This window comes from Eurytemora carolleeae, unplaced genomic scaffold (genome assembly GCF_000591075.1).
Source record: "Eurytemora carolleeae unplaced genomic scaffold, Eaff_2.0 scaffold493, whole genome shotgun sequence".
NCBI classification, from domain to species: Eukaryota; Metazoa; Arthropoda; class Copepoda; order Calanoida; family Temoridae; genus Eurytemora; species Eurytemora carolleeae.
This window is the reverse complement of record NW_019396728.1, coordinates 187,401-209,353: the sequence shown is the minus strand read 5'-3', so window position 1 is coordinate 209,353 and position 21,953 is coordinate 187,401. Positions and strand designations below refer to the sequence as shown.

The following is a 21,953-nucleotide window of genomic DNA, read 5'->3' as shown; positions in this document are numbered from 1 at the left end:
ATTATCCAATCAGAGTTATGCATCCTTCAATCGGCATCATCACTAAATGGAAATATTGATTTCTACTGAAACTATAGTGAAAGCATGGTGTGGCTTGCCTTAAGAAAAAATGTTACTTTATATTAAAATTGCTAAAAGCAAATTTTTGGTTTGCATTCAAATGTGCAACTTGCGAGCATAGTGTAAAATTGTTAGTGAAATTTGCATTCATAATTTTTGTTTGCATACCTTAAAGGGATTGTAGCAATAATTTCACCCAACCACTCACCATGGTACCCTACCTACAAGGGTTTCCAGTCGAAATTATTTGCACAAAAATCCTGCAAGAAAAATCTTGGTATTTGCGTATTTCGTTATTTCCTGCTATTTCGTTATTTCTTTATCTCGAGCTATTTCGTTAAATCGTTAAATTTTGATAAACAATTCCATAAATTCAAAATTAAACCAATCAGAGTTAGAGGTCGGGCCAGCCTGCTCGGCGCTTACACATGCTGGCCGAATAAGCCCCAATTTTCATGTTTTAGGTTACCGCACCGTACCATCTACTTCACCGTTTACTGGCAATCAATCTCAAGTAGTAACTCAGTTACTCACGAATTAATTAATCATAATCACATTCACTAATCATCAGAATCTGGTTTGAACTTGGAGACGAGCAGTTTTAAATGGAAGTTGTTTTTTCCTGTAACTAATCCATGAATATTAAAATCTTTCATATTTACGCACTACATGGTATGCACCAAATATTACTTAATTTTGTTTTTATGCACAATACTGCTGTACAAAAACTTTATTTTTTCGTATTCATGGGCATTTCAAAATTTCATTCGAAAATTACCTGTATTCATGCGCAATCTCTTGAAAAATTCTGACTTATTTCGTATTCATGCAAAATTTGTGCAAAAAAATTATTTATTTCGAATAAATGAGCAATTTCGTGCAAAACGGGTTTCGTATTGATACGAAAATGATGCTGAATTTCGTGCAAAAATGTCATTTCGTGAAAAACCACCCAACTGTTGCACAAGAGAATTAAATGTTTTGTGGAAACCCTACCCACACTGCAATGATAGCAATTCAAAATTCAAAATCTGTACCCTGGAAACCTTAATCTGATAAGTATATCGAAGATAACGTTGTTTTTCTGACTGGAAAAGTTCTCCATTGTTTCTTATCACCAAGAAAGGCGCAAATCCCTTTCGCAGAGAAACCACAAATGAATATAAACAATTTTAAAAACAAAAACATACATTATGTGTAATTCACTCTCGATCGGACAAAACTTTAAGGCTACCGTTGTAAATCGTTGTATGGAGGGTTACTTGAAATTGTTCAATTAACAATTCCTTTAAAGGAAAAAAATGGACAAAATATACAAAATAATAAATTTTGGACATCCTCAATTATCCTCGCATTTCGCGAAAAGGTTCGCTCAAGCAAATGTAAATTTGCGAAAAAATTGGCTAAACATTGATTCCACTATTTATTTAGTATACAGTCTACACTCTGACTTTAGAGTTCAGAAAAAAAGAAAAATCTTGCAGGGGTATTACAAGCTGCAGTTCCTCAAGTGTACAGCCAGTTCTGAGCTCAAGAAAGAAAAAATCGGTTTTTCGGAAGGGTCAGTCAACAAAGAGGAAAAATAAACATCAATGAGGAAAATAAGATAACGAGAAGAATTATAATTGAATATTTCTGTATGATCTGTATCCAATGTTTTTAAAATTCATGATTATTGTTAAAATAAAAATTTGGTATACGATATACAATGCTGCAGTTTGCTGTGTATGTCTTTATGTAAAATACAGGGTGTCCCAATAAACATCGATATTAAGAGACGACTTAAAGTCGTCTTTGATTTCCGTTAGTTGTTAAATGACAAATGGTAGATCTATTAATTGTATCTTTTAAATTGTTGAATTTGAACATTTAAAAGATTTCGTCGTCAATATTGAAGATGAAAATATGGTAAATCACATTTAATTTTAACTGGAATTGCCAAGATTTGAATTGGTATAACAACAAGAAATGAGTAGTAACTAGTAACTTTCCTTGATCTGATTTGGGAAATCAATTTTTTCCATGTTTTCTACGTTGTATGTCTCTTATCAAGATGTTATTCTAAATTCTAAAAATAATAATTCACATTAAAAGATAAAAGCAAAGTTTTTGAAAAATTATAAAAATAATGATAAAAAGTGCAGATTACAAAATATGACGACATTAATTTGGTGCTTCGTGAATTAAAAAAAGGTTGATATTCACTGTTCAACCATTTTTAGCACCAATTTTTACAAAAAAATGTTATTTCTTACATATATATATATATATGATTTTGAATCCCGCGCAAAGAACGTGAAGAGCAAAGAATTCTGCATTTTCTAATTAAACGTGAAGAGCAAAGAATTCTGCATTTCTAATCAAACGTGAAGAACAAAGAATTCCCCGTTTAAATTACCAATATCTTAAATCCAAGTCTCTTTTTCTATTTAATCTTAAATATTAACTATATTAAATATAATTAAATATTAACTATATATTAACAACTTTGACATTTGCACCAGATAAATCTTCACTCATCCTCAAATGTTCTTTGAGAAGGTAAATATCCCGCAAAAAAAATTAAAATTTATCTGCACCGGGTTAAAATTTTTCTAAACTTCTAAACAATAAAACTCTGGTACGGGAAGACGACTTTTAGACACAAATTATGAAGTCCACTAAAAAAACTATGATAGCTAAATCAATATCATCTTATTTTAAGATTATGATATTACCCTCCAGATTTTCTTTATAAAGAGTAAAATGATGCTCTTAATGTTCATTAGTTAAGAAATTATAGAAGATAATTTTTAAAAAGAATTCTCTCTCAGTAAATATTAGCTCTTGATCGGACTAACCTCATTATCATAATGTTCTCTTTCAAATACATTGTTCTAATATTCTACTCGGGATTTATATTAATTACCCCTCCTCCCAGCTTTACGATATATTCCCAAGTAGTAAACTGGACCGGATTCCTTCTATCCAATATCCCAGTTATATTCTCAACCCTCTACAACTTTAATCTACCGAAAGTCAAGTTATCAATACTACGCTCACTGCTCACCATGCTGATGCTTCAACTCCACACAATAGGTAGAGATGGGCATAGTTTTTCTCAACCAACCAAATATTTCAAAAAGAACGAAGTAAAAAACGGATATTTAGAAGAAAAGAGTTTTTAACAACATTTTGAATAAACCGTATTTTTACTGAACGAACAATTTTTTCGAACGAATTTTTGAAATAAACTATAATTTTTACTTAACAAACGATTTTACTAAATGAACTATCTCACTGAACGAACAAGTTGATTTGATGGTTGTTCAGTTAGAAAACAAACGAAATACACGGAAAATGAACAATAGTTCTGAAAACGAACAAATTAAAATTTTTATTGTACAACTGAAAAAAAACGAACGAATTGGGTCATTAACAAACGATGAACGAACGGATTGTAAAAAATGTGAACGCAACCCATCTCTAATAATAGGATTAATCACTGTGCTCGTTCCAATGATCATTGTTATTCTCCCTCATCTTATAGTGATGAATTCTCATAGATTCTGCATTCTCTTCACACAATCAGAACTATTACTCAGCAACCTGGTCCTTGCAACTACTCACTTCATTGCAGTTGTAATTGTCATCGTTGGAGTGCGTCCTTCCATCTTTATGAGCATGAACACTACCGCGTTTATATGGAAAGTTCAGCTCATGGTACTATTATCAAGTATTGGAATCACAGTAGGCTTGAATCTCGACTGCTCATGCATGTGCACAGGAAATTTATACATAACAGGTGCACTCGTTAACGGGATTTACGATGCTGAAGAATCAGAGAACTTTGAATTCTCCAGGACAAGTTATATTCTGACGAAGAGCATGTTTCTTGTAAATACTTTAATCTACCTAGGAGGATGTATTTTAATCCCAAACTGGGGATTTATCAGCAAATGTTGGGAGAGAAAGAATGAAAAAAAGAAAGATATTGAATCTTTCGAAGAAACATTACAGTACAAACTAAAAAATCCAAGATCAAATCCGGAACTGAAAAGTAGAAATACTGTTCGTTTAGAGAAAGAAACCTGCATTATGTTCAAGAGCCAACATGCTGGGTCGAAAGTTGGATTTTTTCCTGCTCTCATGTTGGAACAAGATCAGCCGTCAGCTGCTAGGCAGCATAAGAGCTTGGAGCCAAAAATGTCGCTGGAACTAACTGAGAAAGTGACAATCTTACGGAAAAACATCCCCCGAAAACAAGTAAATATCATGGGGCTTTTGACAACCTTAGTCGTGTGCTTTATCAGTTTGATTCAGTTCCTTATCGGAATACCCTGGCTGAGAGGAGAGCATGCTACCTTATTAGTCCAAATGTACACCTCTTCCTGGAGGTTTCTTTCTTTCCTGCTTCCTTGGTTCCGGTTTCTCAGTAGTGAGGAAGAAGTTGAATATCTTGTCACTCAGTGGAAGAAATTGATTCACAAATCTTAGTTTAGTGGGAGAGAGTTCCATTAAAGGGACTGTAAGAGTAATTTTAAGTGACCCACCATTCAAAGATGGTAATGGTATAGATCCACTAGGTTACCTTTAATATAGCTTTGACTGATTAATTATGAATCATATTTATAGATATCATACAATTTGGAAAGTTGATTTGTGGTTTTAATACACAAAAGTAATTTGCGCATTTCTATTGCATTAAAACATTATTTAAGTATGGAAAATAGAAACTTTTAATCTTAGACAAACGACCATATTTTCCATATTATTGATCAGATAAATTGGTTGTGAATCGGGCATTGCCATCTTTGTATGAAAGGTCCCTGGAAATTACCCTTACAGTCCCTTTAACGAAAGTGGACAATTGATGTGAAAGGACACTGTTAGAAGAATTGCAATATTTATCTAAAATCTAATATATAATGACGGTTTCATGCATCGGAAAATTTTTTAAGAGGAAAATTGTGATGTTATTGGAAAGTAAAACGTGCATGGTAAATAAACCATTAAGTCATTCATGGTGGCCAGTTCTTCCATGTTTAACTTAAGTAAATTGCAGATAAGATAGAACACTGATATGATTTCAATCATAACTTCTTTTATTGTAGAGCTATTGAGAAGAATAAACATGTTTTGAATTTCTAATATGTAGCAAACAAATTGACTTTTTCATACTTGCTCGTAAAATCAAAACTAAAGGAGCTACGAGGTCACAAAGTCGTACCAAAAATAGCGCATATATTTAACCTTCTTCTTTTTTCTAGCTTTGCATATCTACCGAATCAAAAGAGCAGCTACTAAATTGTATTCTGTAAAATAAGCTTTTATTTCAATATGTAAAACTTGTCTTCAAAGTCAAAAACAACCAAAAAAAGATCGGTATTGGTTTGTTATATATATATCTTATCTCAGGGTCAAAGTTTTTCATAATCTAAGGAAATTATTACTTATTATGTTTTTTAGCTGAACTTTTAAAAATAGAAAAACATTGAAAGTTAAAATAAAAGTTGCTCTACGACTTTTAATACGTCTGATTATTTCTATTGGTTTGTAATTGGAAACTTTAAACAGTTTCAGACACAAATAAATCCCTTTTCTGTTCAATATTTGTTAGTTTTTCTAGCTTTATTATTATAAACATCCGGAATAGATGAAAGAAATTAAAATTTTCTGTATCTTTTTTTAAATTGTAATGTTTCAAATATGTATTCTCAGTTTTAGTTGTAATGTAGTCTCTGTATATATTCTCATGTATAATTGTAATGTATTATCTGTGTATATTCTCATCTATAATTGTAATGTATTATCTGTAATTATTCTCATTTATAATTGTAATGTATTTTCTGTATGTATTCTCAAGTATAATTGTAATGTATTATCTGTAATTATACTCATTTATAATTGTAATGTATTATCGTATATATTCTCATTTTAATTGTTATGTATTATCTGTATATATTCTCATGTATAATTGTAATGTATTATCTGTATATATATTCTCATTTATAATTGTAATGTATTATCTGTATATATATTCTCATGTATAATTGTAATGTATTATCTGTATATATTTTCATGTATAATTGTAATGTATTATCTGTATATATTCTCATGTATAATTGTAGTGTATTAACTGTATATATTCTTATGTATAATTGTAGTGTATTAACTGTATATATTCTCATTTATAATTGTAATGTATTCTCTGTATATATTCTCATTTATAACTGTTATGTATTTTCTGTATATATTCTCATTTATAATTGTAATGTATAACTGTATTCTTAATAATACTTGAAATAAATTATCTGTTTACATTCTTATTACTGATTTTAATACAGGGTGGTCAACGAAGTGACAGAGGGCTCGAAAATCGTCTTTTAAATAATATGCGACATTCACTTATCAACCTAATTTTACAAGATGGATTTTTGACACAATACTAACTAGTACTGACATTTTTAAAACGTTTTCTGCTTCTAATAAAGTGAAAAGAACATGATTAAGGTAAGCCGTACATAGCCATTTCTAATACGTGTAAAAAGATGACAATTAAAGCGACCTTGCATATATTTGATGTTGTCTCAGAGCAAAATTTGATCAGTATCTTAAAAACCAGGTATTTAAGTAAAATGTGTCACCGTGTTTCATGTTCATTATTCTGTCAATGGACTTTTTAATCCCTTTTCTTTATATGTCTTTCTATTCCAGAGTTTTCTGGGTCTTCAACTGGGACATTCTTCAGAACACTGATCAAGGAACTTCCTTTAACTTTTTTTGGAAACTATAGAAAACTCTTTAAGTCTTCATTTCCTGAAAAAGTAAATAATTTCTGCAAATAAGAGTAAACCATACAGTCCTTGGATGTCGGAAGCCTCGATTATCTCTAGAAAAAATAAAAACAGATTTTTTATAAAAAATTGAGTAAACCCTGTCCTGAAACCTAAAATGAAATTTAAAGAGTAAAATACAGTTGATACCTGACTAGTGAGGGTAGCTAGGATAAAATATTACCATGACAAGTTTAAAGAATATAATATAGTAAACTGAAATGAGATTTAAAGAGTACAGTTGATACCTGACTAGTGAGGGTAGCTAGGATAAAATATTATGATGACAAGTTTAAAGAATATAATATTGTAAACTGAAATGAGATTTAAAGAGTACAGTTGATACCTGACTAGTGAGGGTAGCAAGGATAAAATATTATTATGACAAGTTTAAAGAATATAATATTGTAAACTGAAATGAGATTTAAAGAGTACAGTTGATACCTGACTAGTGAGGGTAGCAAGGATAAAATATTATCATGACAAGTTTAAAGAATAAATTATTATAAGAACTTGGCAAACAATAATTACTGTTTTGGGTATAGGGGCAGGAAATCTATAAATATCCCTTCTCTAGTCCTTTGCTAATTTTGCTAATTCTCAACTTTCAAAAATTGCAGACTGGTTCAAAGCAAATAAACTGCATGACATTAAATGCCTGTAAAACAAAGTATTTACGTTTCAGAAAGAAATCAAAAGTTCTGGTGTGTGACTCACTTAAACTTTTCATCGAAAATAAGGAAATAGATAGAATAGGTGCTGGTTGTAAAAATGAATCCTATAAGATCTTGATGAAAACCTAATCTGGAATCACCATGTTAAAGCTGTAAAAAAGAAAGCATCTAGCACAGTGTTTGAATGATTAAATGTAAGAAATCTACTTCCAAGTAACTTTAGGCATACTAGTTATAACTGATTATTTCGCTCTTTTGTAGAATATGGAATTGCAGCCTAGGGGTGAAATTAAAAGTCCTGAAATGAAAAAAATTAGCTTGCTCCAAAATCGTGTAGTTAGCATTATTGATAATGCAAAAAACAGCTTTACATACCGATCCTCTTTTCTTTAAGATTAAAATCCTTAAGCTGAATGATTTGACTGATTTCAATCAAGCAACATTTATGTATAAAATACACAACAAATCTTCTACACTCATTTAACAAGACTTTTAAAAAACTCGGAAATTTAAGAAATCTCTTATTTTCTAATGAACATTCTGAACAAATGCTCATTAGAATATCTTCCTTCATATGAGCTTCTTAAGATGGATAACCTGTCACTTAATTCAAAAAGAACTGCCTTGTTAGGCATTTTTTAAAAAGTCTATTAGAAATGTTATCTGACGCCTACATCTCATAGTGCAATAAACTTTTTTTTTCTTACAAAAAATGAATATAAATATTGGTAGATTATTGTACATGCTTCATCTTTTTCTGCTATACAAACTAAACTTTAAAAACTGAAAAATCAATTATTTTGTTATGCTGCACCTCGGTCTCTCTAAATTGATCCCTGACTTATTGTAAACTATCAAAACCTAGTAATATTCATCATATTTTAAACATTTTAATATTAAGTAGGTAGGGATAATACCCAAAACAGAAAATAGCTAATCTCAACCTAATTGCTATAATACATGCATTGCATATAGTAAACAATATAAAAATAATTAAGAGATTTTGCCTGTAACATTATATCTTGTATATTTATTTTTAGAAATAAAATTTATCTTCTCTCGTCTAACTGTTAAATTGTATTAATCTGCATGACACCCACCACCATAAAAGAATGATTTAAAAATGATTTAAATTCGATAAATTTCTACAACAAACCTGTCTTCACGTCAGAAATTTTATTCCTTTTAACGAATCTTTACGTACATAAATACTAGCAGTACAATAGTACAGATTAATTATGACATTATATGAGGAGGGGGGGTATTGTTCACAGTAAAAGTATTCATCCTGTTTAATATAAAATTCAGATTTAATTATAAACATATTCGCATAAATATTACGTTTAATTTTCGTCCTAAATGCATGTAGCATGAAGGTACACAAAAGCAATCCCTTAATTACAGTAAATTTTGACGCTTCAGGAAAAAATGCACTTGCCTACAAAGTGACACTCACAACTGGAAAGTCAAACACAAAAAAAGAAAAATTATTTTATCACAATTACTATTTTACGTGTTGTTTAACTTTGTTTATTCGTATTCTCTTCTGTGTGTCTGTTTTCCAGTAAATTTCCTCATTCCCTTTCCCTTCTTATTTTCAATTTCCTTCTTCTTCTTATCTTCCATTTCCTCATCCTTCTTATCTTCCATTTCCTCCTCCTTCTTCTTCTTCTGTCTACTCCTCTTCTCCTTTCCTAGGCGTGTACTCAGGATCTTCCTCTGTTGCTTCATATTCCTAAGTCAAATATAAATAAAAGTCGTCTTCCCCACAAGCGGTATTGATTTTAAAACTAAATAAAAATTGTATTACATATTTTGGATGCTTAATTAGTCAACATATTCAAAACTATCAACACTGCATTTAGGAAAATTTATTTGTCCGTAAACCGTAAAAAGACGACTTTTAAAATAACCATCCACAGATAACAATGACCTCCAGGCATGTGTGCGCAGAGAAATTTAATTTTTTTCCCGAGTTTTCTGGTCTTTTGATGTATAAATTTTAATTTATTTTCCCAAATTAATGAAAAATCATATTCTCGACCCCGCAGCGCCGGGGGTGGGGGGGTTACACCCCTGAATTAAACTTCACCTGCTCGTCTTCCCCTTCTCCTTCTTCCCAGTCTGGGTCCTCACTTTCACCACAGGTACTACTACTCCTACTAGTAGTCCTAGAATATATATACTTTATATCCTTAGTAGAGCACAGAACTTAATATCCCTAGTAGAGCACAGAACTTTATATCCCTAGTAGAGCACAGAACTTTATATCCCTAGTAGACCACAGAACTTTATATCCTTAGTAGAGCACAGAACTTTATATCCCTAGTAGAGCACAGAACTTTATATCCGTAGTTATGCACAGTACTTAATATCCCTAGTAGAGCACAGAATTTTATATCCCTAGTAGAGCACAGAACTTTATATCCTTAGTAGAGTACAGTACTTAATATCCCTAGTAGAGCACAGAACTTTATATCCCTAGTAGAGCACAGAATTTTATATCCTTAGTAGAGTACAGTACTTAATATCCCTGGTAGAGCACAGAGCATGTATAAACTTTATATCCTTAGTAGAGCACAGGTACTACTACTGCTACTAGTAGTCCTAGAATGTATATATTTCATATCCTTAGTAGAGCACAGTACTTCATATCCTTAGTAGAGCATAGGTACTACTACTCCTACTAGTAGTCCTAGAATGTATATATTTCATATCCTTAGTAGAGCACAGAACTTTACATCCTTAGTGGACCACAGGTACTAATACTCCTACTAGAAGTCCTAGAATGTATATACTTTATATCCTTAGTAGAGCACAGTACTTCATATCCCTAGTAGAGCACAGGTACTACTACTCCTGCAAGTAGTCCTACAATATATGTATATATTTTATATCCCTAGTTCTAGTACTTAATACCCTAGTCCTAGAATATAAACGTTATATCCCTGGTCCTAGAATATAAACGTTATATCCCTAGTACTTGAATATATACTTTATATCCCTGGGTCTAGAATATATACTTTATATCCCAAGTGACAAGATAAAAAAGTCTGAAAGCCTTGATATACTCTAATATATATTTATAAACAAAAGCTTAATAATGAGTTCTTAGATTTTTTTTAATTGATTGTACGTTGTTATTATTATTAATATTTTGTTAATTAAAAATATAATAATACCCGTGGAATTTTCATTCAGAAAAGAAATATATAAACGTATAATATGGATTATGAGTGACTAAAAATACTAATTCCTCTATATAAATGTATACGTATATTTGAGTAAATTTACGTAAAAATCCGTATGTTCAACTTTTTGGTAAAGAACAAACTACGTATATCATACCAAGAGGTTTTTAAGGTTAGTGCTTAGGTTTTACAGATAAGTATTTTACCAATAAATTACAGAACTTAAAAAAAAAGATTTTCAAAATGGGGGAGTGGGGGGCGGGGGTGTAAACAAAAACAAAAATTCGAAAAAATATACACCCGAGTTAAAAGAATCTTATTATCACCTGCTTGTATGGGTGCTCGCATTGTCCTGAGGTGGAGGAGGAGGAGGACGCATCTTAGTGTCAACATCAGCCTCAACCTCAACCTCATCATCGTCCTAGGAAAAGCAAGTGTTAAAACAAAATTGACAAATTATTGATTTATTATGTAATAGCTTGGAAGCCCAGTAGGATTTTCAATCAGAGTTCCGTTACGCGGCATTGTACGAAATTGCGCGGAATTAAACAAGCAATCAACCATCATACCGTATAAATCAACTTTCTTTTAAAGGTCAACACACAAAAACAACTTTAGGCAAATCGGACCAGTGGTTATGATTTAGCATAAAAAGATTACTACTTTACATAAATAGAAGACACAGTCATAATTCCCCGTAATTATTAAAAATCGTCCAATACTTGCAGAAAACGACGTCCATAGTCGTGACGTTTAATCTGAGAGAAAATCCATGTATCCAATGTTTCCTGAGAAGCAAATTTAAATTGCTTATAAAAGTAAAATTATTCTAAATGATAAATGAAATATAGATTGTAGAGAGTCACTAGTTAATAATTATATAATTTAATGAGTTGAATGAAAATTCCAAAGTATTAATTTATAACTTTACAGGGTAATTAAAGTAGAAAACTTTACTATCCAAATTCTTTTTTTTTGTAAGAACAGCATGATGTAATTTTACTTTATCATCACAAGGGAACCTGATAAACATAACACCCCGCTCGGTATTTAAATCATAGACATTGTTCCACAAGAATTTAGTTCTTTTCATAGTCGCCTCCAGTGTACATATGCATCATTTTGTCAAGATGTAATTTCTAGTGAACCACCATTTGTGCTAATCACACTGTAACCCTTTAACCTAAGTCCTAGCAACGATGACGTAGATATCCTTATCCAATATTTCTAAAAAATGAGTTAATTGAGACTAAAGATTACAATATACACTCATGGTTCTCCACTTAAACAGCGATTTCCACTTTAAATATATATATAGATAATCTCAATCTAGTCTGTTGTAAATCGGACCTGCTATGCTGTAAACATGCGGTGTCATTTGAGATTACGTCCTATCGTCCCTTAAATATTACTAATATGTATCAGAACGGTGAGTAGGTTGGGAAAACGAAAATCAATATTTCCTAAAGACTCTGTGTAAGTGGATCTAATGGATGCGTAGAAAATTACTAACATTTTTTAATAAATACGTATCATTAAAAATGAAGAGAAAATAAGTGGTTTAGAAAAATTGTTATAATTTCCATGAAAATTATATTCTCTGAAGTAAATTTATCCGAAAATTTCAATAATTTAAAGAAATTTTTTTCTTTTTTGATCGGATAAAGTTGACTTAAATAACATTTTCATGTAGAAAATTCGTAATCGTAATCGTAATCGTAATCGTAATCGTAATCGTAATCGTAATCGTAATCGTAATCGTAATCGTAATCGTAATTGTAATTGTAACCGTAACTGTAACTGTAACTGTAACTGTAACTGTAACCGTAATCGTAATCGTAATCGTAATCGTAATCGNAATAATAATAATAATAATAATAATAATAATAATAATAATAATAATAATAATAATAATAATAATAATAATAATAATAATAATAATAATAATAATAATAATAATAATAATAATAATAATAATAATAATAATAATAATAGTAATAGTAATAGTAATAGTAATAGTAATAGTAATAGTAATAGTAATAGTAATAATAATAATAATAATAATAATAAAATTAAAAAGTGCAAGTGTACTGTAAAGTTTATGTACCTGTAACACTACCCAAAGTGCGAACTTTATAAAGAGAAAATACCAATACATAGAACCTGCATATACAAAAGCATTAACAATTTGCTCTACAAAATTTCTCTTGTACAGTGTACAGTGTACATATACAGTGTACACTGTACACTGTACATGGCTACCCACAAAGGATAAACTTCAAGGTCGACATTATACTCTTTAAATACAATTATTACATGGTTAAATTATAGGTTATGTTGGAAATACAGTCTAACAATGGTATATTAAAGATTTGGGATTGGGATAAACAAGTTTAAAAGTGCTGCAGGGCACCAGGAATCTTAGAAAAGAGACGGAAGGAATTTCTTTTAATCTACTCTGACGGTTACTCTGTTTATTTCAATTTCCTTTATTTCTTTAACCAGGGGCGTATTTAGGAATTTGTCCAGGGGGGGGGGGGGTCAGTCCAGGGACTAGTAGAAAAAATACAAGAAAGGGTTGAATATACTCCTCTACAGTCCAGGGACTAGTAGAAAAAATACAAGAAAGGGTTGAATTTCCTCCTCTACAGTCCAGGGACTAGTAGATCTAAATACAAGATAGGGTTGAATATACTCCTCTGCTTCAGTCCAGGGACTAGTAGATCTAAATACAAGATAGGGTTTAATATACTCCTCTGCTTCAGTCCAGGGACAAGTAGATCTAAATACAAGATAGAGTTAAATATAGTCCTCTGCTTCCGTCCAGGGACTAGTAGTACTAAATACAAGATAGGGTTTAATATACTCCTCTACAGTCCAGGGACTAGTAGATCTAAATACAAGATAGGGTTGAATATACTCCTTTACAGTCCAGGGACTAGTAGATCTAAATACAAGATAGGGTTGAATATACTCCTCTACAGTTCATGGACTAGTAGATCAAAATACAAGATAGGGTTGAATATACTCCTCTGCTTCAGTCAAGGGACTAGTAGATCTAAATACAAGATAGGGTGAATATACTCCTCTTCTTCAGTCCAGGGACTAGTAGATCTAAATACAAGATAGGGTTGAATATACTCCTCTGCTTCAGTCCAGGGACTAGTAGAACTAAAAACAAGAAAGGGTTGAATATACTCCTATGCTACAGTACATGGACTAGTAGATCTAAATACAAGATAGGGTTGAATATACTCCTCTGCTACAGTCCAGGGACTAGTAGATCTAAATACAAGATAGGGTTGAATATACTCCTCTACAGTACATGGACTAGTAGATCTAAATACAAGATAGGGTTGAATATACTCCTCTACAGTCCAGGGACTAGTAGAACTAAATACAAGATAGGGTTGAATATACTCCTCTGCTTCAGTCCAGGGACTAGTAGATCTAAATACAAGATAAGGTTGAATATACTCCTCTGCTACAGTCCAGGGACTAGTAGATCTAAATACAAGATAGGGTTGATTACACTCCTCTCCAGTCCAGGGACTAGTAGATCTAAACACAAGATAGGGTTGAATATACTCCTCTGCTTCAGTCCAGGGACTAGTAGATCTAAATACAAGATAAGGTTGAATATAATCCTCTACAGTTCATGGACTAGTAGATCTAAATACAAGATAGGGTTGAATAAAATCCTCTACAGTACATGAACTAGTAAATCTAAATACAAGATAGGATTGAATAAAATCCTCTACAGTCCAGGGACTAGTAGATCTAAATACAAGATAGGGTTGAATAAAATCCTCTACAGTCCAGGGACTAGTAAATCTAAATACAAGATAGGATTGAATATAATCCTCTACAGTCCAGGGACTAGTAGATCTAAATACAAGATAGGATTGAATATAATCCTCTACAGTCCAGGGACTAGTAGATCTAAATACAAGATACTCATAGGATTGAATATCAGGGTTGGCATAAAAATATGTTATTATATGAAAATATGTTGCGCGGCAATCGTGCTGTAAGTTTTTAATAATAATCCGCATAAAATTTACAAATTCTACTGACCTGGATGACTCTTGACTCTGCTGACTTGCTTCCGACAAGTTCCTGTCCCGACTTTTAGTTTGACTTGACGTTCTTCTTCTATTCTTTACACTGGCAGGGGTCCAAGGACTTATCAGGTTTATTGGTGTAAATGGGACTGTCGAAGATGCCGTCGAAGGAGCCAAGGGGGCGGAATGTGAAGGGGTTAGGGGGGTAGTGGATGTTGCCCCTACCGGATTTAGGGGAGCAGTGGAAGTTCCTGGAGTTGGAGGGGCAGCAGTTGTAGGGGGGAAAGGAGTGGTAGAAGTTGCACCTACAGATGGTAAGGACCCTGGATTTAAGATGGTCTCCTCCTAAATAAAAAAATTGTCATGTTTCCAAAAAAAGTACAACGAAATAATTTGACTTTAAGCTTGAATCCCACCCCTGAATTCACATTCGAATTTTATTCAGGGTTAATTAGTTAGAACTAAAATGTACCATGTCATTGTTACATTAGGGTTTTTTGTTATTGCACCTGTGGCGAGGATGGCCTAGTTTGAACGAGGATGTCCTCTACAAGCCCTGGGGAGAGGGGGTCGGGTGTGTTTGCCCCACTACTGGCCTCTGTCAAGCAAGAATCCAACCTCCGAGCTCTGAAATCAAGAACAAGTTAAGTAAGGGTAGAGCGGGAAAAGGAAGGTTACAAAAGTGGAAAAGAAAGATAAAAAGATAAGAAGAAAGTAAATATTATTAAAGCTCGAGAAAATATAATTTTCTTGATAATTTTTTGGTAAAAAAACTCTGCCTCAATTTTTGGCGGAACTTTCTCACATTGAAAAAAATTACTGTTCATCCAAATCGCACTTTTGATTTTTTCCCCCAGACTTCTGTTACCTATTGGCTCTCTGGCGTTGTCCTCCATGAACCCTGCCCAGGGGAGTTGCCCACCTTATCCTCTCCTCCTCCTCAGCCTAATCAGGGTTAATTATTTAACAAGGGTGTATGTTTTCTTGAAAAATTATTTTATTCCCCCCCCCCTTCTNAGTTTACTTCAAGAGAGAACGACAATTAAAAATGATTACTTTTAAACGCGACAAATAGGACTGATACCTCATTTAAACCTTGATCAAACAAGGATATATAATTAAAATTCACGACAAATAAATTATTTATGTTAGATTCAATTTGAACGAATAGTAAGGTCTTTCCTGCATTGGAGGAAATCAGTTGAAGTATGAAAATGTCGTCTTTGAAATGAATTACCTGAGCGTGTAAAATCTTCATTGTTAAATCACTGATGTCCTCAAACTCCAGATCTCTAGTTGAAGGTTTCGGAGGCTGAGGTTTCCGGGACAATCCTTTCTTGGAGGATCCTGGAGGAGGCCAGGGGTAGGGTTTATCAACTTCACGCCAACTAGGCGTTTGGATCTCCTAATAAAATGGAGGGAAAATTACAAGTTTGAATGTAAGTATGCAAATAACTTGAAATAACCGGTTTTCGCACGAAATATTGAAACTGACAAAATAAGTATATATCTCAAGACTGTGGGAATTGAATGTCGCCTTTATTCTTTCTTTTTTCCCTTAGAAATATCACAAGATTTGCAATCTTTCAAAATGTAGAGGACCATCTTAGAGAAAGAGTTTAGCTACAAATTGCGAAATCCTTTTGCGTCATTAAATAAAAAGAACAAAATATTTGGGTTCTCTGCTTGTATGTTTGTTTAAATCCAATAAACGTAAGAAAATCGGGAGAAAGTCATGAACACAGAACAGACCGGTAAACAAACTGCCTCAAAAAATTTCGGATGTTTGAAATTCTCGAAATCCACCAATATAAACAGTAAAAAAAAATTATGATTTAAACTTTTCTTAAAGGTTTAAAACCACGCAAAAAAATGAGACTTTACTGACTAAAATTATAGAAGTTTCATATTTTTGTTTGGAAATTCTGTACATGTGCACTGTGCAAGATAGCCGATAATACAAAATTATTATTTATCTTAATATCTTTTACCCTAAAATAACAAAATTTATTCTCATTCCCAAAAATAAAGTACTAAGCGACCTAATAACACTTGAAGTATAACAAAAAATATCAATTTCTGAAAATGTTTAATTTGTGAAAACATTTCTTGACATTTAAATCTCGGATTAAGCTTCAGCATCAACTCTTAATAAAATTATCTTATGTTCTAAAATTTTGTTAATATAATATTTGAAGTTTAAATTTCAGACTTAGCCAAAATATTTGAAAATTTCCGGTTAAATGTGATGTTTTTCATGATTTCATGAATTTATAATTTTAAGGTAACAGAGATATCTCCTTGGACCCCCCTCCCCCCTCTATGGCCGGGCAGTGGGCACATTCAGACTTTTTCAAGCGGTTATTTAACAGAGTGTAAGAACTTAGAACCGTTCATTAAATCATGCAGTTTGATAAAGGCAAAAAAAAAGTTTTATCAAAAGGTAAAAAAAGGAATTTGAGAAAGTAAACCGATTTTGCTTATGTTTTGATTGGGGACCTCGGTAGAACCAAGGGAATTTGTTCTTATAGCTTGGTTTAAAAATTCTAAATTAAGTGGTTCGGCTCTGATAGAGGAGCATTTCTCCTAGACAAAGCAGGGTTTTCAAGCTATTACCTTATACTTTGGTTTCTCCACCCTTGTTGAAGGCATACTGTAGGGGATAACGATATGATCAATATCAAAGCAGGGTTTTCAAGCTATTACCTTATACTTTGGTTTCTCTACCCTTGTTGAAGGCATACTGTAGGGGATAACGATATGATCAATATCAAAGCAGGGTTTTCAAGCTATTACCTTATACTTTGGTTTCTCTACCCTTGTTGAAGGCATACTGTAGGGGATAACGATATGATCAATATCAAAGCTGTTTTTCCTTTTTCTTCTTGTCTGTTCCTGATAAATATTATAAATACAATAATTCAGTTCTATATTTCAGCGAATCCGGATCCTAGATCCATCATATGATGCAAAGATGGAAAGTACGGGTCCAGGGCATAAACATGGACTGCTTCTTTTATCTTATAACAAAATAAATTTCTGAAATCATTCTGGGGCTCTAAGTTAGTGCCACAGTCGATTTTGCGATATCTTACACAAAAAATTTAGTTCCACGAGATGACTATATTTTTTTTTGCAAACTTTTGCGGATGAAGCGGAATAAGTTTTGAGGGTAAGGGTTGAGAAAAGGAAGTTTATATAATGCATGTATATATATGTTACATGTATATATGTTTATAAACATATATTATTTAGTAAAAAGTATCCATATTATATTCGCAACATCTCTTTAAGCAGGGTTTATATTAATGAACAACAAAATTCTCGACTTTATCTGGTGGTTTCATGTCGGGCTTTCAGATCTATCTATCATTTTTATTAATAAAGTAATATTTTCAAGTGGATTCAATAATAAGATGCTGGTTGCTGATGATGAACGAACAGGAATCAGTTTATCACCTGAAGAGAGTTTGTATCTCTAATACGAGCCATCGGTCTCCCATCCCGGATCTCTTTTATCTCCTTAATCACCATGTTTGTTGACATCTCAGGCGTACCAGGCCGTGATCTTACCCCCTAGCATACAGATATTCTCATCCTTGTTCTTAACTTTAGTTCTCAGTCTCAGTATTGATACTGATCCTGATCATCAGCAAAAAAAGGCATTTTATACGTTCACGGGGGGGGTGAGGGGTTGCAAAATGTTTTTGGCCATCAATCCTAATTACTCAATAATTAATGATTAATCCAATTAAAAATAATTCATGTATAAACTTAGAACCTCAGAAGTTGTTAAAATCTATGAATTAAGGCTAAAATTTGATTTTAACTTAACAATATTTTATTTTAGATATTTTGTCTGCTTTAAAACGTTGCTTCGTTCTCTTGCAAGCTATTGAGAAGATATTTTTCTGTTTTAGAACGTTGCTTCGTTCTCTTACAAACTATTGAGAAGATATTTTTCTGTTTTAGAACGTTGCTTCGTTCTCTTACAAGCTATTGAGAAGATATTTTGTCTGCTTTAAGACGTTGCTTCGTTCTCATACAAGCTATTGAGAAGATATTTTTCTGTTTTAGAACGTTGCTTCGTTCTCTTAAAAGCTATTGAGAAGATAATTTTATGTTTAAGAACGTTGCTTCGTTCTCTTACAAGCCATTGAGAAGATATTGTTCTGTTTTAGAACGTTGCTTCGTTCTCTTACAAGCCATTGAGAAGATATTGTTCTGTTTTAGAACATTGCTTCGTTCTCTTAAAAGCTATTGATGAGATATTTTGCCTGTTAAAGAACGTTGCTTCGTTCTCTCACAAGCTATTGAGAAGATACTTTGTATTTGCAAGTTGAATTTTTTATCTCAGATAATGTCCCTTGTCTGAAGATATTATGCAATTATACAATATTTTTGTGACCTAGTTTATGCAATTTTTATTGCAATTGTGGAAAATTTTATTTGTGGCCTTTCCTTGTGATTCCATTTGGATACTTTTTGTGGGATATTTTCTGAACTTTAAGTGTATGTGTGAAATATTTTTGAGACATATTTTATGCTTTTATATAATAAAGGTGGCATTTTTTTTAAGGTGTTGTGTGTAACGGTCTTAAGGGCAGTTTGAATTGCACCCCGCGACCCCCAGGTTTACGTACGAGAGGAGGTAGAATATAATTGTATATAGGGGGTGCAGGTAGCATTTGTTATGACATAACATAATTTTTTAAGTTTCAGGGTATTTCTTGTGGCATTTGTAATCTGTTAACATAATTTTGTAGCAGATTTTCAACTCATTTATAATAAGTGTATTTAATGCATTTAGATTTTGTTTGTGGCAGATTTTCCGATCTTCTATTGCATGTGTAGCAGATTTTATGTGCCAAACCATTATTTGTGGCACACTTTAGGGCAGATTTTTCATGAAATTAATGAATGTTACAAACTGAATATCTCGATTGCCATTTTTGGCAAAAATTGGCCTTTTCTTGGTAGACTTTTCCCCTAAATTGGCAGATTTGTTCTCTAATAGGGTATATTAAAATTTGTAGTAGTTTTCCAAATCTGAAAGTGGCAGGTCAGTTAGGTCAGGTAAACTGACCCAAAATTACTCTGGGAGGAACCCTGCCCTAGCTGATCCCTTACCTGCTCCTTAATTTTTCCTAAAAGTTCAGCTCCAAATCCTACCAATTTTCCTACCAAAACTAATCCAAACTACTCAGTAGCCTACCTTATGTTCCTACTAATCCTACAATTGAAAACCAAAATATGCAAATTATTTCTTTCAATCTAAAGCTAAAAACAAACACATTGCAGTTATGATTATCTAACGCTACAAAAAAGTAAAAGTATGTAGTCAAATAAAACCCACACTGAAGGCGGTGTGGAAAGTCGAAGCGGTTTAAAAATCTGATGCACAACTTTCTCAGTCGTCTAGATATCTGTGGTACTCAGTATTCTACCCATATTCCTACTGAAACTACTCAGCATCCTACCCATATTCCTACTGAACCTACTCAGTATCCTACCCATATTCCTACTGAACCTACTCACTATCCTACCCATATTTCTACTGAACCTACTCAGTATCCTACCCATATTCCTACTGAACCTACTCAGTATCCTACCCATATTCCTACTGAACCTACTCAGTATCCAACTCTTGTTCCTACTAAACCTACTCAGTATCCTACCCTTTTCCTACTGAACCTACTCAGTATCCTACCTTGTTCCTACTGAACCTACTCAGTATCCTACCCATATTCCTACTGAACCTAATCAGTATCCAACTCTTGTTCCTACTAAACCTACTCAGTATCCTACCCTGTTTCTACTGAACCTACTCAGTATCCTACCTTGTTCCTACTAAACCTACTCAGTATCCTACCCTGTTCCTACTAAACCTACTCAGTATCTTACCCTGTTCCTACTGAACCTACTCAGTATCCTACCTTGTTCCTACTAAACCTACTCAGTATCCTACCCTTGTTCCTAATAACCTATTCAGTATCCTACCCTGTTCCTACTAACCTATTCAGTATCCTACCCTGTTCCTACTAACCTATTCAGTATCCTACTTATGATCCCCTTTCTATGCATTACAAAGATTATTTTCTTCCAGTGCTTAGGATTCTTTAAATTATGACGCGGATCCTGATCCTGGATCCGCCCTGAAGAAATGGACACATATCCAGATCCGGATTCAAGTCATAAACATTTCTGTAAGATTTTATAAAAAAAGAAGAATTTTAAATTTTTTTCTCGTTAATTTTTATATTACAACTTCAGCCGTATCCTAAGCACTGTTTTTTTCATTAAAACTGTTAATTCTTCTGATTTCAATGTGGATTAAATGTATAAAATACTACTTCACCTGGTGTGTGCATTAAATAATTGTTTAGAACAACTAACATGCAAAAATTAGAAAACTGATATTATGGAAATCTTGGGAATTTCATCTTAATTCAACTTTGAAGGGACTAAAGACGCAATTTGAAGTGAGCCTCTATTTACAGAATTAGATGCTAGATTTTGTAATGAATGAACTATCCTCATTTACCCAATGTAGGAAATAATCAGAATGAACACGCTTTAAGATAGAAAAACGACGATATCCTCTAATTAGGTGCTTACTGCTCAGGTTTACGTGAATCGGGCATGGAACTAATTAAATAAAGGGTCACTTGAATTTACGTCTCCAGTTCCTTTAAACCAGTGTTTTACCTTTCTTGTATCCTTCCCCAGCCTGTCCAACCTGTCCTCCCTCGTCCTTCTTTTCAAACTCTTCTCCGTCCTACGGACAAACATCTCAGCAGCAACACTTTCAACCTCTCTTCACAACCAAACATATTTAATGGGACGTGTCTGTGTGATTATAAACAGTCCCTTTTTTCGGAAAGAATGAAGAATGAATGAATACGTGAATAATGGAAACAATCTGAACTCATTTCAAATCCACTCAAACCTTCTCAGTAAGCAGTATAAAAAGTGATGCACCACTCACCAATTCACAAAGAATAATAGAGTGTAGAGTACATCGGTGTTAAGGCATTTTCCCTAGGTCGACTTCACAAGTGACTAGGGACCGAACGCTCCAGTTAGAATTGGCTAGGGGGACGAGCGCTGCGGCTAGAACAGACAAGGGGGGGCCTGCGCTGCGGCTAG

The 21,953-nt window shown here is 32.9% G+C and overlaps 2 protein-coding genes across 2 annotated transcripts; both read right to left on the bottom strand.

The window, feature by feature from the left end:
- Positions 1-8,708: 8,708 nt before the first annotated feature.
- LOC111707877 (DNA ligase 1) lies at positions 8,709-11,199 on the bottom strand. Its single transcript, XM_023481060.1, has 3 exons — positions 11,067-11,199; positions 9,642-9,720; positions 8,709-9,284 (listed from the first exon to the last, which is right to left on the bottom strand). Exons 1-3 carry the CDS (start codon positions 11,155-11,157, stop codon positions 9,080-9,082), a joined length of 375 nt encoding a protein of 124 aa, XP_023336828.1. The 5' UTR covers positions 11,158-11,199; the 3' UTR covers positions 8,709-9,079.
- A 2,741-nt stretch (positions 11,200-13,940) lies between these two features.
- On the bottom strand, positions 13,941-21,620 carry LOC111707876 (uncharacterized). Its single transcript, XM_023481059.1, has 9 exons — positions 21,513-21,620; positions 18,264-18,380; positions 17,622-17,699; positions 17,511-17,531; positions 16,042-16,209; positions 15,673-15,749; positions 15,314-15,431; positions 14,818-15,149; positions 13,941-14,358 (listed from the first exon to the last, which is right to left on the bottom strand). Exons 1-9 carry the CDS (start codon positions 21,594-21,596, stop codon positions 13,941-13,943), a joined length of 1,413 nt encoding a protein of 470 aa, XP_023336827.1. The 5' UTR covers positions 21,597-21,620.
- Between the last annotated feature and the right edge of the window lie 333 nt (positions 21,621-21,953).

Coding starts and splice junctions, on each gene's coding strand:
- LOC111707877 (XM_023481060.1), bottom strand. CDS start 11,157: ATGATGAGGTTGAGGTTGAGGCTGATGTTGACACTAAGATGCGTCCTC. Junction 9,721..11,066: donor GCGAGCACCCATACAAGCAG/GTGATAATAAGA, acceptor TATATATTCTAG/GACTACTAGTAGGAGTAGTA. Junction 9,285..9,641: donor GAGAAGGGGAAGACGAGCAG/GTGAAGTTTAAT, acceptor TATTTGACTTAG/GAATATGAAGCAACAGAGGA.
- LOC111707876 (XM_023481059.1), bottom strand. CDS start 21,596: ATGTTTGTCCGTAGGACGGAGAAGAGTTTGAAAAGAAGGACGAGGGAG. Junction 17,700..18,263: donor GAGATACAAACTCTCTTCAG/GTGATAAACTGA, acceptor AATATTTATCAG/GAACAGACAAGAAGAAAAAG. Junction 16,210..17,510: donor TAGAGAAACCAAAGTATAAG/GTAATAGCTTGA, acceptor CCATTTTATTAG/GAGATCCAAACGCCTAGTTG.